Raw genomic sequence first — 15,082 nt, 5'->3', positions numbered from 1 at the left:
CCAATGAGCTCAACAGTCCTTGGCCACCAGGAGGTGTGAACTCAGAATCTTCTGGTAGCACTGAAGGAAAAGGTTCACCCTTCCAGATGAACTGGCTAAAATATTGCCAGGTACAATGACAGAACTGCCTTCCACAGACCAGAGGGTTTGATGGGAAAAACACAATTCATTCCAGACCAACTTTCTCTTGCTGCTGAGAAATTTGAAGCTAGTATAATGAAAAGCCAAGGGGGAATGAATTCCTCCTGGAGGTCAGTACCAAACGCAGGTAGCCCGATTCTGATCTGTCTTCTATCTTGCAAGATTGAGTGGAGTGATGCAAATATCTTCTGCAACATGGTTTTCTTCACCTCATAAGGAGAGAAAGAAATAAGTGTTTTGGGCTACCTTCCAGATCAGAATTCTCCAAGTCCAATGAAATTCTTTTCTGTTCTCTGAACCAAACAGCTTTCAGCAATATGTGTCCAGTCTCAAAAACAGTATTTATTTGTGATTTTACTATACTGTACCTCCTTACTGAGGAACACAAATTACAGACTAAAGCTTGCTTTGTACCTTGAGGGAAAAAGAAAAAAAAACTAAAACCAAACAGAATTTCATAGGGTAAAGAAAAGGTATGGCTCCTGTTTGCCTGAATAAAAAAGTAAAGGTTGACTGCAAAAAAAAAAAGTCACAAGAAACTTAGAAAACAGAAAGTATTAAGTAATATATAAAAGCAGTTTCCATCTCCCCTGAAGTATTACAATGTTAAAATCTTTCAAAACAGTTCTTTATCTGTGGCCAAAGGAAAAAAATATAAGTGATTTTTTAAAAAAAATCATAAAACTACAATGAGTTTAAAATTTTAACAACGCTTATCTCTTTAGGGTATAAAACCTTTAATATGAAAATACATTCCATTTTAAAAGAATATTAAATCCAAATCAAGAAATATATTAACCTTTACTCCAGCAAAAGTTGGACTAAAAGAACAAAACTATGTACATCAGTAGATCAGTTTTACAAGAGGACAAGAGGTTGTTTATACATTCTTCCATTTTTCTAAACATCATCTTCAAGACAAGAGACTACCACAGTTTACCCCTCCAGCTCTTCATAAAGAGAGAGAGAGAGAGATGAGTTTTTGAAAGAATTTAAAGTTTGAAAATGTATTTCAATTCCAGATACGAGTTAGTTTAGACATTAAAAAAAAAAACAACAAAAAACAAAACATACAGAAATTCCTACAAGGTCACGAACAACCATGAATCGGCAACAAGAAAAACAGAAAAGCGAACTGTATATTTTCAAGCAAGTATCTGTATCTGATTTTCTTTCTTCACTCTGACCCAAATTAACTCCTGTGTTTAAAGAGGAAAAGCAAGTGCTATATGAAGTTTTAAGTAAACACTGTCATGAGACCATGCCATCATTTGAAATAATTCATTTCCAATAACAGAGATGTCTCTGGACAAGGCAACTGGAAAACAACGCCTACCATAGAATAAAACATACGCAAGGGTGCACAGAAGGTTTGATTCCACGTATGGAAAATTCAGTAAGTATGGTGAGGAACTTAGACTCTTTCAGCAGGAAATAAGCTGGAAAAGGATTGTCACCAGATATTGCCATGCAAATAAACCTGTAACGAAAAGCTGGTTGAAGATGTTTCCATTCAAGCCTTTCAGTTTTACTGTAGGCTGGGATTTGAAGTGCTAGACTAGGAAGAGTAGAAAAATGTGAGTAAAAGGTAAAGACCTGAACATTCTTATGCCTATGTATTTTCTCATTATATATTCTGCTGCGTTCTAAGTGCAAGGTAAATCATTTTGATAAACTCAGAAAACTGGCAGACCTATTTTGTTACTTACCTGCTCTCTGAAATGAACCTGAAAGTGTGTGTAATTTTCACTATTTTACCATTGCCGTAGTTAACACAGGAGTCTCAACGAGCAACACTGTGCAGCGAGAGCTCAGTGCCATAAAGTGCTGATGTTCCTGAAACAGGCTTTCCTTAGGCTTGCAGACACCAAATAAAATCACAGGAGAGCTTACGATATTTCAGAAACTTTGTGACAAGATAGTTCCTTACCTTGAAGTATAACTGAAACTTTCTTCAATAACTAAACAAAAGCAATTGTACTTACCTAAAAGTAAAAGCTTCAAGACAAAAGAGATCTCCAATCTTGTAATACAGACCAGGAAAAAAAGATTATTCTTTTTTTAAACAAGATATAAAGAAAAATATGGCACACAACACAAATTACAAATGCTACTCTGCAAGTACAACATTTGGTTTCTTAACAAATACTTCAGGGAGATGCATAGAAAAAGAAAAAGCTAGCTTTCTTCTCAGAAGAGGAACATACAACAGATTATACTTTTGCTGAATTGGACAAGATGGTACAGCTGCGTGGCAAAGTTGGAACTGTTTCCAATAATTAAACATAAATATTTTGAAGGACAGTTAGCAATGCATATACATTTTTAAACTAATTGTGTAAAAGCCAGGTCACACGCTTTTGGTACATAAGCAGGATAAATTTTAATTGTGCTTAAAATGGCAGACAACGAGCTCAGAAAAGGATATGCATTTGACATATTTAGGCTGTTACATACAACAGTGCACAATGCTATTAGTGTAGATCCAGCTAGATTTTAACCAGAGAAGAGGTTTGACATTAATGTCAGTGAGAACAGAACCAGACTTACAAAAAACATGCATAGCCACATAGAGACCCTTGCAGTCACGAACAAGTAAATCAATTCATAAAATGTTTAACAGATGCAGAGTAGATTGTCCTGCCAGGTATTATACTAAAATCAACTAATTTACGTTCAGATGGCAATATAATTTAAGCAACAGGTAAGAGAACAAGGTTCTGACTTAAAGCAGCGCCTTTGTAATATGGGAATTTTTTTTTAGGCTTCTGGCCAAAAAGAAAAATTGGTACAGTATTTTCTTTCTAGCCTTTTGCTAATAAAATAACGCTTAATAACCTGTTATACCAACCTGCCTGTTTTATGTATTTCTTTCATTTAAACAATTTATTCCTCAGGCAGGGAAAATGAGATCCAGCTAGAAATCTTGAAATGAATAAAGGGATATAAGGATTTTCTTCAGCTGATTAGTCTGTTTAAATGTATGCAATAAGGCTACAAAAACCCATTTCACTCACAGAACTCCTCGTTTCTCTGCCCCTCCCAATAAAATGAATTACTAGGGTACAACTATTAATAGCAAACCATAACTTTTGTGTAAGAACTTACTACAACAAAGTGCGCTTCCCATGCTCTAGATGTGGTTCCAATTGTCAAACTGTAATTCTGTAACAGACATAAACCATCATAAAAAACCTCACTCATTGATAGGAAGTCACATAAGTACACGAAGAAGTAATTTTGTTAGCATTCACGGTCCCACGCAGTTCACTACCCAATTAAACTCATTCCTTTATTGAATGTGTGTTCTGACCCACGTTAGTTTATTCTGTTAGTAAACCAAAAAGTGCAGCAAGGCCTTCCTATGTAAACAGAAATGCAAATGCCATGCATGGAAACAAGGTTGAGCATTTCTCACACACTATATTAATTGGATTACTTTACAGGAATACAGCTTCAAAAACTGATACAGTAACTCTCACCTAGAGGTTTTTTGAAAGTCAGCAGAACGTACCTCTGTGCAGAGGGCCAGAGTAAACAACTCCTTAAGCCAGGCACAGGACTTCTGCAGAGAGGTGATTTACCAAACCAGAGGGGCAATCCCCAAAACAAATTGGTTTGAAAGAGAAGAATATTGTCACTGATGCTCTTTTAACTTTGCAGCTGTCGAGTAAAAAATAAACTATAGAACAGAAAGCTGAATAAAAAATGGGGATAAAACAGAAAGTGTGTAATTGTGCCTTGCTAACAGATTTGTAGTATAAGGAAAGAAGAAATTCAGAGTCTTCAGCTGCAATTGCAGCTGACATAAAAATTATAAGCTAGAGTTCAACTAGAAATCTCAAAATAAAAAAAGAGCATTACATTACTCTGACATAACCAGAATGAAGTGACGCCTGTAACATTATGAATAAAATATATCAACATTGCAGCTTGATACATCTTTAAACCACATTAATTTAATTTTCAGTAGATTAAAACAGGTATGAAAAGTCCTTAAAAAAAAAAAAAGACTACATTCTCAGTTGGCTGTAGCCAATAAATAGATGTAAATATGCAGTTATACAGTTTTTATTTAATTGAGCCACACATTTTACCTAGAAAGAGATACCTCCATTCACCTTTAGGAACATGAAAATTTAATTCTCACTACCTAATTACTCATTTTTCTCCCCCATTTTCTCCACGGAAAATGAAAGTGTTTCTTTTTGTGTCTAAATTCAGAGTTATATTACACTTTATATGCAAAAGCATCTATTTTATTTTGGAGAAAAGCCAGGCAACAAGCTATGCCTCTCAAGAGGATGACAACGCTCACCTATGAGATTTGTCAACACCCCCCCCCCACATTCCATCTCTCTTCCTTTCTAGACAAATTCTGTCCATTTGAAATTAAGGATTTCAGAACCTCTCAGCTAAATGAGCTGAAGCTTTCCAGAGGTCAAGCATGCAAAGGAAAAAGAGAAGAAAAATGCAGCCTGATCATGCATCATTACAAACAATGTAGAAAAACCTGTATTACTGAAGTTCTCATTATAACCTCTCTCCTACTCAGTGAACTTGATGTGACATTTTTAATACACTTATTTTCTTGATCTGAGAGAGGAAAAAAGAGAAAGACCTTGACCCTGCTCTTTGTCAGCTCAAGAGAGCAATTTAAAAGAAAAAAAAAAAAAAAAAAAAAGAAATTCCAAATTTAAGAGCCCCCGTCTGGGAAATATCCTTCTACCAGTTTGAATGGCTGCTTAAATTCATAACTAAAGACAAAAGCAAGTTCTGCCACAGGCTTAGGTTGAAGCTATGTCAAACTTCAAATCAGGAAGAACAATCAAACCCAATACCAAGGGATCTCAATGGCTGTGACAATAAAAAGGAAGAGTGAGAGAAATTAAAAAGTTTTGGACACAGAGGTTGAAAGACTAAAGAAAAGCAACCTCAAATGAACAAGCACATAGCATGCAGAACGAATACAGTACCCTCCTTGTATGAGATACTACTAACAGCTTACAGAAATGGACTTGGAAGTGTAACTGTGCAAGTGATATTATGAAACTAACCAAGGTGCAATGGCATTTCTTCTACATGATTTCAAGAACCTTTAACAGGGTATTTCTATCCTGGTCAACTTGAAATGGAGATTAAGCCTTCACTGATGTCTTGTTTTGCAGTTCTTTCTTTTCGTAAGCTTTAAGATTATTCTTCCATCAAAACACCAGTATCAAAAGTAGTAACTTAAAATGTATATTCACTACATCAGACATATTAAAAGTGGTTAAAGAGTAAATAATGGCTGACATACCTGACCAAGCAGACTATCATGCTAAGACCTACTCAAAAACATCCTAGTATGCGAATCATTAATTCAGAAGCTTATCCTACAGAAATTCAGTCAACAGTGATGGAACACCTACAGCATTTGAGAAGTTTTCAGAATTTAGCTATGTAGCCACCACCCTCCTGCAATTACTGAATATTGGACCAGTGCTTTCTTGCTCACAAGCTTTTCTAAAGGACTTGCTACATAATTCTAAAATTACAAGAAATTAGGCAGACTTCTTATGTATGCACCAATAAATACAACTCCTATCCATGTTATCCTTACTATTCAAGCATCATGTTCAGATCAGTGATGGTACTGCTTCACAGATTCTTTGTCTCAACAATCACACTTCAATGTTACCTAACATTTTTGGCCTTGAAAATTGATACTGTGTTATTTGCACAGACTTTGATCTCTACCAGTTCCTTCATTAGAAGGGTTAGATCTCTTCAGCTACACTTGATGCAATAGTTCTCTTGAATGAATCAGTTCATGTCTGCACAAATGCAATACTGCTGCTCCTTCAGCTGTCTACTGGACTGGCTAATACATGTCAAATCATGAGAAATCTTTGCTTTCCTTAAGAGTTACCTGGGGCGGAAAAAAAACCAAACCCCACATTTATTTTACGCAAGCTTTTAAAAGACTAATCCAACTCTTCAGCAATGAAGGACTACTAAATTACCTGTAACACCAGAAGACAGGTTCTCTCCATCTCTGTTTCATTCTTACCAACTATTTCGCTGAACCACACATTGTGAATTTTTATTTACTTTTCTATTACATGGAGAAGGGGATATGCATTCCATCTCCCTGGTACTCACACCAAGACTGTGTAAATGTACATAACTGTCTATGCATTAATATTGCAAAATCTACTTCATAAATATGCAGAAAATAGTCCCAAAAAATGACGTAACATGATTGATGCTTATTTTCAGTCTAACCCTCAGTGTTAGAACCACACAGCATTCTCATGACTGTTGTAGGGCTAGAGGATTCTTATCCATCTGTATAGCTATTTAGGTGGCTGCTAACACCATTGGAACAAAATGCTTTATCAAAGACTGCTTCAGGATGAAGGTCAAGTGTCCGTACAGAGAGATTTCATTATCTAGCTTGTGGTTAGCATGCCTCTGTTAGTTCCAACGAAATTATTCCACTTTACAACTAGAAAATAAATATACCATAGGTGATTTTCAAATGTTTATCAGCATGGTTACATTCCTGATGTACAGTGAGGATCAGTTGTCAGTGAATTAATCCATCTATCCAGTAGTTTACTGCGTCTTAACAGATCTATCCAGTTACCTAGGCTTACTTTGAACACTCTTCAAATTCCTTTCATTCCTCCACCTAAATTGTTATATAAGGAATTCTACTTGGCCATCGCAGGAAGGGAAGATGCTCTTAGATCAAGGGAAATTATTCAGCAAAGGAAGATACTTTCCTCTTTCCCCTTTTTCCTTTTATGAAACCAAAGAATGCATCCCACAAAAAGCCCAGACAGTCATTTTTTTCCAGCTTTGTCTGGTTTTGAAGGAAGAAATATAGCTGTAAGAGACAGTAATTTCTGGCTTGATTCCACTAATAGAACTCCACTTTCTGGCAATCCCCAGGAAAACTCACAGACACCCAATGCAAATTTTGTGTTGTTTCCTTCCATCATTCCTTTGAAAGAAGGATTTAAGCAGGGACATTCTTCAAATTCAGTGCACTCAGTTTTCACAGTAGGATTCCAGAGAAGTTTTCACAGAAGTAGAGAAAGGGGCCATGCCAGCGTTCAGCATTTAGTTCTGCCAGCTAATGTCCATCAGGTATTATTTCCCACAGTTAAGTAAAAAACTATCAGATAGTAGAAGTATGTTGTTATGCAGCATTAATTACTCAAAAATCCTCTGGGACGCTGCCTCACAAAACAATGATCTTGTTACTCCTTCTCTGTGGTCCTACAGTGTTCAGAATATGAACAAAACCAAATCAAACCTAAAAAGCTTTCCTGCACTAAAACATCTTGCACGTTAAAAATTAACTGATCCATATGGAATGAGATCTTGTCAACTTTTGCCAGAGTTCCTCTGGGAAGTCTAATGCATTACTAGGTATCCTATTATATTTCCATTTTTCTTCAAGCGTGTGGTAAATATAAGAAGTAATTCCTTACTGTAATAAACATTAAAGTATGCCACAACACTGGAAGAGTGAATACACCTTTTTATTTAAAATTTAATGTAGCTCCTAGTGTGAGTGTTCCTATAAACAGATTAATATTACTGTAAAACTGACCCTTATAGCATCACATTTAAACAGAAATTGCAACTGTCAAATGAGTTAATACAGCTCATGTTATGACACCTTACCTAGCATATATTTCACTTTCCAAACAGTAGGCACATACATAATAGTTTGTATTTATTAAGCAATTCTGAGAAGCTAAGCAAAGCTTCTACTAAATTACAGTACATGCCTCAAACATCCATCTGTTCAAATTTATAGCTGAGTAACATATCATTGGGCTCTAGAAGTAGCAACATATATGAGAGTTTAAACCTTTTACCTGACAAGTTACACCACTGTTATTCCGTAAAAAACAACAAAGAAAAGCAAGAGTTCTTTCATAAATGAATACACAATTAAGTAACAAATCTCATGCTTATTAACAAGGGAGCACAGCATAAAACTACACTGCAGTAAAAGCACGTGAGAGTTCCTGCTAGTACTTGTTCGGAAACAGGGGTGACCTTTTCTGTGATGATGTTGCAGGCAGTGGCTGCCCTTAAGTTGCTCAGTTTGTTACTACAAGAACAAAGAAATACCAATGCCGTGCCCCTGATGGGCACAGAATATTGCAGTAAGCTCCACATTGTTGTGGTTGCCTTTATAAGGCTTAAACTGTTATCTAAACTAGTTCCTTCATGCCTTTTCTCATCTTCTGAGATGCATCAGACTACAGGCAGCCTCTGAGAGGCCTTCCATTCCCAGAGTGGAATGGACAACACAGTCAGACAGGGCTTAAATGTCACACACTTGCAAAACATAGTATAGGTCTTAAGCAGAATACAGACTAGAGAGAAAATTATGCCAGGCTATTCTTATTTCACTATTAGGAGAAATTCCAGGGTATAACTGTGTCAATAATTAACGTGCTCTGTTCTCAATTCCACCTGACCACAGTTAAGGTTCAAAATGGGTGTTTTTAAGCTCTCCAAAGGACAAAAGAACAGGATTCACTTTTCAGCTGTCATTAAAAGACAATGCATTACTCTTAAGTTTTTATCATTTTATTTACCACATTTTATAGAAGTGTCTATTAAAGCTTTTTAATCTAAATAAGAAAAAGCACTGACAAGATATTAGGACTAAAAGTCTGCCCCAGCTTTTACTTTTCTAGTCATTTTACTAGTTCATTTGGGTTTGGGGTTTTTTCGTTTGTTTTGTTGTGGGTTTTTTTTTTTTACTTCTTGTTCTTCAGGAAAATCATACCCTCTTCCTCCTACTTCAGAATAACATTAATATTACTTAATATAATAATTCATGTAATGAAATAATTATATTAAAATATATTAAAAATTATTCATGTTATGAATGCAGGTATGTACCAACAAAGGAAAAGTTATATCAAATGAAATAGCTATCTGTATCATGCATACACATGAATTTGGACAAAATATAAGAAAATTAGGGTGCTCAGGTTGTATACTACATTAGCTACTGCCTCTGCTCCCCTGTGCTCAATGCCCTAGCAGAAAATTCAAACCAAGTATCTCAGTCAGGTCAGAACTCAGCTTCTGGTAGTTCTATATGTCAATAAGAAGTACCCATGTAAGAGATACAGAACTTTCCTCACAAAAGAGGAGGCCACTTCTGTTCAGAGATGAAGTCTAGAATGGTATTAACAGGAAAATATTACCCATTCAACCTTAGAAGTTACTTGTCTTGAGAATTTATTCTTTTGAGGAACTGTCCACTTGCAGTCGATAGCAAAATTCTTGTTGATAGTGGATAAAAAAGCAAGCCCTTCACCAATATACAAGTACAAATAAAATCACAGCAACTCTCTGTTTGTAGTTAATACCATGAAAGGGACAGCCATCTCCAGAAATTCATAAAGCTTAATTTCCCAGAAGTGATACACTAAGGGATTCATTACATAAGCCATAAAGAAAATCTCCTAACAGCATCATAGCTAAGAGCAACTCCACCAGAAGACTGAATCTTCTCAGAGTTTTGTAGTAGTTTTCAGAAGCAAACCTGCATTTACACAGGAACTACTACATACACATTTCTAGCCATTCTGAGTGCACACAAAGTCTGGATATGAAATCCTGGTTACACTGAAATCAATAGTTCCGCCTTCATAGGGATCAGAGTGTCACTCTTGAGACCCAGAACAGCACTTCACAGCAGTGACCATGAGACACATTAAAACTGGCATTAAAAAAAATTTTTTAGAAGTGGTACTGTAAAAAAGACATTTTGTTCATTTCACTAATGCACTTATTTTAGCTATTCTTATCAATACTTAATATATGGCAGTAAATGTGTGGTACATATTTATGACAATTAAGCAGAGCTCCATCCTATGAGACTTCTGTATAGCAAGTATAGTAAGTATTTGCTAATAAGTAAAGAGATATTACTCCTTTCGTGCACAAATTAAGAAAAAAAGATTTAGATAGCCACAATATAGAAAATACATTGCTGACTGCTTCCATCAATCACAATTAAAATCACAACAACCACAGTAGGAGAAAGTTGGAATTCTTTCATTCACCCTGACAAAATGTGCTCATTTTACAGTTCAAAAGTTATTTATGTATTAGTACTAGGACACCAAACAAAACAAATTTATGTCACTTAAGTCTTACTAGGAAGTATAGGAACATGTACGCAGTTTCTGACTTTTCTTCTGTCATCCACACCAAGCCCAATCTACTTTTTCAGTCAATTTAGTAAATTTAAACAAAAGCCTAGGTGTACTTCAGAAAACAAACACAAAACTAACTTGGAGTTTTAACATGAAACATCCATAAGTATAAAAACCAGACAAAAAAGATCTCTGTATTTCCAGTTTAATTCCAATACTTCCTGGAGGCAGCCCATTGCTAGTATTTCCCCACATAGTTTCCAATACGTTACCTTGATTCTGAAAAATAATTCAACACACCCTTACCCCTGTGCAAGAAAGACTGGTGCGCTTTCCTGAATTAGAGTCATCCTGTGCACTTGCCATACAGCTATATGAGAGGGAAACCACCTTTACAATATGCCTGAAATAATAAAGCATTCAAATAGAGACGTCAAAGGCAGACATAACCCTTGAGAGCACGCTGAATCTTAGGTCAGAAATGGACTGGTATTCTCTCTTTACAGTCTGTCCACAGCTTAAGTTCCTGCAATAGATTTTTTTCAGGCCTTTTTCAGGCTTTTTTTTTTTTTTCCAGGCCTCCACAATGCTAAAGAGCACCATGCATCAAAACACCTGCAGACACTGAAAGGAAGAGCAGCTCTCTGTCTTTCAGAACGTTAGTCAACCAACTCACGGGGATAGCAAGAAACTTCCCTGATGGACCAACTATTTGCTACACAGCTTCCTCAGCCTCCTTCTCACACATCCAATAAAGACAACTTCCAGATGCAGGGCACTGGACAAGATAGTACACAGACTAGACAATTGATTTTATCCAGTAATATAATTTCAATGGTGGTATACAATGTTTGACAAAAAGTCTGGAATCAAAAAATGTTCACACATAATTCCCAAATAAGAAATGGACTATGTGTCCCAGCTAAAACCCGTTCACTACAAACAGCCAGTCCAGCTCAAATCCAAAATAGAATTTGAGATCATATTCAGTATCTGTACTGCAGTGCAGTGCCTTAGAGAGGAAGGTACAAATGCTGCAATCTCAGCGACGCCAGCCCTCACATGAGCTGTTAAACAGTGATCTCTTGTGCCAGTCCCTGGTGAATCTTCAGAAGGCACATACTAACAGGTACAAGAAATACTTTTTAAAATAAACAAGGGCTAGCCAAAGTGTTTTCAGTGTTCTTTCCTTCTAAAATTGCTCCTAATATACAAGATTGCTTTTGAGCATTTTCTTCAGTGCATTCCAGCAATTGCGTTTGTATGTTTGACAATTGCAGCTACCAGAATCTAATGTATTTTGATAAACCCCTTTAAAGATAAACAGCATATGAAAAGCATTAAGGGATTTTAAAAAAAAAAATGCTATTCAATTTCACTGAGAGCATCACATAACCAGTCTTCTTATGGCTAGTTACTTATTTTACAATATTGTTCAGATTTTGTTTTTCCCGATTCCTTTTGTATCCTCTAATTCCACAGAATCTTCATTCAGGATAGCATCTAAGCATATGATTCTTAGTCAGATTTAAAGTGACATTCATTGTTTAAACATTGTCATAGTGAGGCAGATCTGGAACAGAAGTGACGCTGGAATCACAGAATTCCTGGCCTTGAAAGGTGACCACATTACATTCTTCATTTCAGAAGGGAGAAAAATTCTCTGCTATCAGCTCCATTCCTTTATAATCTGAAGCACTACATCCCAGCACTGAGTGAATAAAATCTTTCGCATGTCAAACATGAATCCTAAATAATGTTTAGCTTCATTTAGAAGTACTTTTCCAGTGTTGGAAAGTACCCTTACGCTTTTTGCTGACAGTCACACTCAGAAAAATTAAGTCCCTGTAGAAAACAAAGCAGCACAGAGTATGTTCACATAAGCATAAGACCCTATTTTACTGCAAATTGCTAATTAAGCAAATAAAAGAAGCATTAGAAGACAGCACACAGTGGAACATCAGCATTCCAATCTTTAAAAAATAAAAAAAAGGAAGACATGAAAAGGAGATGACGAATCCAAACGGACCTGGGGAAAATGTGCTGCTCACACTGATGATGTTTCCGATTTCTGGCAGGCATGGCAGTCTTCACTGTCTGAGAGGACAGTGAGAAAGACCATGACACTGTCAGCCTTACTTCAGCGTGTCCTGGTGGTGTCTCCCACCACAAGCATCTAAAAGAAGACGTGCCTCTAATTTAAGAAATTCCAACTCCAGAAGACCATACATACTGGCATCAGGGACAGCCCAAGATCAAATAGCTAAATTACTCATTTCTCATGACTCCTAGGTACATATTGGTCCCAAGATTCAGGACACCTTTAACCCATATAAGGGATACTCATGGGCAGTATTTTGTTGAAATACTGCAATTGTTTTAATCCTATCATCAGTTTACCACCCTACTCCACACAAAGGCCTTCCCTTATGGGGATTCTGCACCACAAAAGCCAGTCCTTGCATGTGTGCATTATAGAAGGAGCCTGTGCATTTAGGCAAAATATTTTTTGTTCTCTCCTGGAACTCTGAATTATTTTCACTCTGGTCAAATTATACATCCTAAAAAAAAAAGCCCAAAACAAAATTTAAAAACCCAAACAAAAACAACTCCAAAAAACATTTCCGTATAAACTATAAATATTTTCGATTCTTTAATGTAAAGACTAAACAATGAAAGTTTATTTTGTACACATCTTTCTCCTTTCTAATATTTAGAAAAATCAAAATCCTCTACAGGGAAGAAGTCCTCCCCAGACACACAACTAATAGAAGCAAGAGCAGGATACCTGCTCCTCTTCCCTCGTCTTGCACAGCACGTGTGCTTTCAGGGAGAGAAGTCAGGAGAATGTACGCCCAAGCCTAAAAACAGCTACACAAAATACAAGGTCATCTCCACCTGGAGTATTCAGAGAAGTAATAAGGGAGACCCCTGTCTGTGGAGAAGCATGTAAATCACAGGACTACAGGAGATTTCCTTCAGGAGACATGAACAGCACAGAGCTGAATTCCAGTCTGCCCGAAGTTGTCTCAATGTGAGGACTGATGCTTCCAGAAATGCAGAGCATTAATAAGTTACGTTCACTTCTCAGAAGTGACATATCAAACTTGAATTGTTCCCAAAAGAAACAGAAATCCATCCTAGCAGCAAATTTGTAGAAGGAAATGCATGATGTCACCTTATCAAAAAAAAAGAATAAAAGCAATAAAAAAGAGGAATCATTAGGCAAATAGGAATGCACAAAGAGGGAAGGAAAAAAAATACAAATCAACACATAGATGACAAATACAAACTTGGTTTAGTAGCTGAGTACAAATAAAGGAATTTTTACTGAAATAAAATCTCGTATTTCTCTTTAAACATAAAAAAATAATATATTGTGTTTGCATTCCCAGGTAAACTCTAAAGATGCTACAGTAGCTTTGAAACATCAGAAAGAGAACCCACAATTTTAGAAAGTTTATCAGGTCTTATCAAAAGAAGAAAACAGGAAAAGCACTGTTTACATGTTTAGATGTCATCATTACCGTATTCAAAGCACAGAAAGGTTTTGCGCTTGCATAAGGTGTTCTTTGAAAAGTCCTATTTTATCTTCCAAACCATTTATGAATTTGTCTGTCCCTGATTACTGTTTTTAAAATAAATAACAAAAAAGAGAAACCAGCAATGACTAGGTAATACCCAATTCCCAGTGCTTTCTATCAGTGCCATTCAGAAAGTTGCGCACATCCAATAGCTTTAGAGAATACTAATCCAAATTTTCTAAGAATAGATCAAAGGAACACTACATCGGCAATATGTCTTAAAGCAACTGGCTTTGCCAAGTAATGTTCATAACTTCGACAAAGTGGAAAGAAGAGATGAGTAAAAGTCACTACTTACAACTATGGATTAGAGCTTCAAAACTTCACACGAAAAGGGTATTTCTCAGGCCTTTTCTGATTTCACTACACAAAAAGCCTCCCCTGTGCCTCAGTTTACCATATTCAAGGTCACTTTACCACCAGTATCACATTCTAAAAATTTTTAAAGTATTGCCTAAGCCTGGGTTTGCCAAATCTGTATTAAGCCTGACGCATGTTATCAGGAGCGCTGTTTTACATAACCTGCTGCTGCTGTCAGGTGCTGTAGTTTGACATTACTGTATATGTGCAGAGCAGTATTAGCATGCTCACTGCTTCTCCGTCCCTATTAAGCTGCTTCTCTTTCCCTATTAAGCATTCAGATAACAGCCCTTCCATGAGCTAAGCTTAATGTCCAAACCTGCAGTAAGCCTGTCATTGTACAAGTCTTCCAAAAATGTTTGCCAGTGAGAAGTACTAATACTAAAACTCTCATAAATTGAGATGATGACTTATCTCTCAAAGGAGTATTTTTCTCTTTTGTCTTTAGGTGTTAGACAGCACCACAATAGAAGTCACATAATGCTGAGACAAAAAAAAAGTTGATAATGTTCATGCCAGTGTTGCGTAACAGCTGTATTCCCTGTAAAAAAAGATTTTCTAAGAATTCTTAAACAAACAAAAAAAGAACAGTCGGGTGTCTATCTATCATTTTACGGTTTCTGACTGAAATAAATGTAAGACGACTGAGATCCAGGAATCACAATGCTGCAAACAGCACATGAATATGCTCCACATACATTGCGTGTCTTGCTTGCCTCTCTTTTTTAAATATATTTTCTTACAAGACACTGATCATGAACATTTTCTAAATCAGACTGTACTAAACGAAAAGGAAGCTAAGCTCTACCC

General features: G+C 36.3%; 1 protein-coding gene across 1 annotated transcript in view; it reads right to left on the bottom strand.

Moving 5' to 3' along the window:
* The window catches only part of RYR2 (ryanodine receptor 2), a 437,201-nt gene extending 431,025 nt beyond the window's left edge, over nt 1-6,176 (bottom strand). Inside the window, exons 1-2 of the mRNA XM_064445463.1 lie at nt 6,147-6,176; nt 3,250-3,306 (exon numbers count right to left, since the gene is read on the bottom strand). Of these exons, the coding sequence (XP_064301533.1) occupies nt 3,250-3,306; nt 6,147-6,176 (87 nt within the window). The remainder of the gene's footprint in view (nt 1-3,249; nt 3,307-6,146) is intronic.
* Nucleotides 6,177-15,082: the final 8,906 nt, after the last annotated feature.

This window comes from Phalacrocorax carbo, chromosome 3 (genome assembly GCF_963921805.1).
Source record: "Phalacrocorax carbo chromosome 3, bPhaCar2.1, whole genome shotgun sequence".
In the NCBI taxonomy this organism is placed as follows: domain Eukaryota; kingdom Metazoa; phylum Chordata; class Aves; order Suliformes; family Phalacrocoracidae; genus Phalacrocorax; species Phalacrocorax carbo.
The sequence above is the reverse complement of the archived record's forward strand: the minus strand, read 5'-3'. Positions and strand labels throughout refer to the sequence as shown.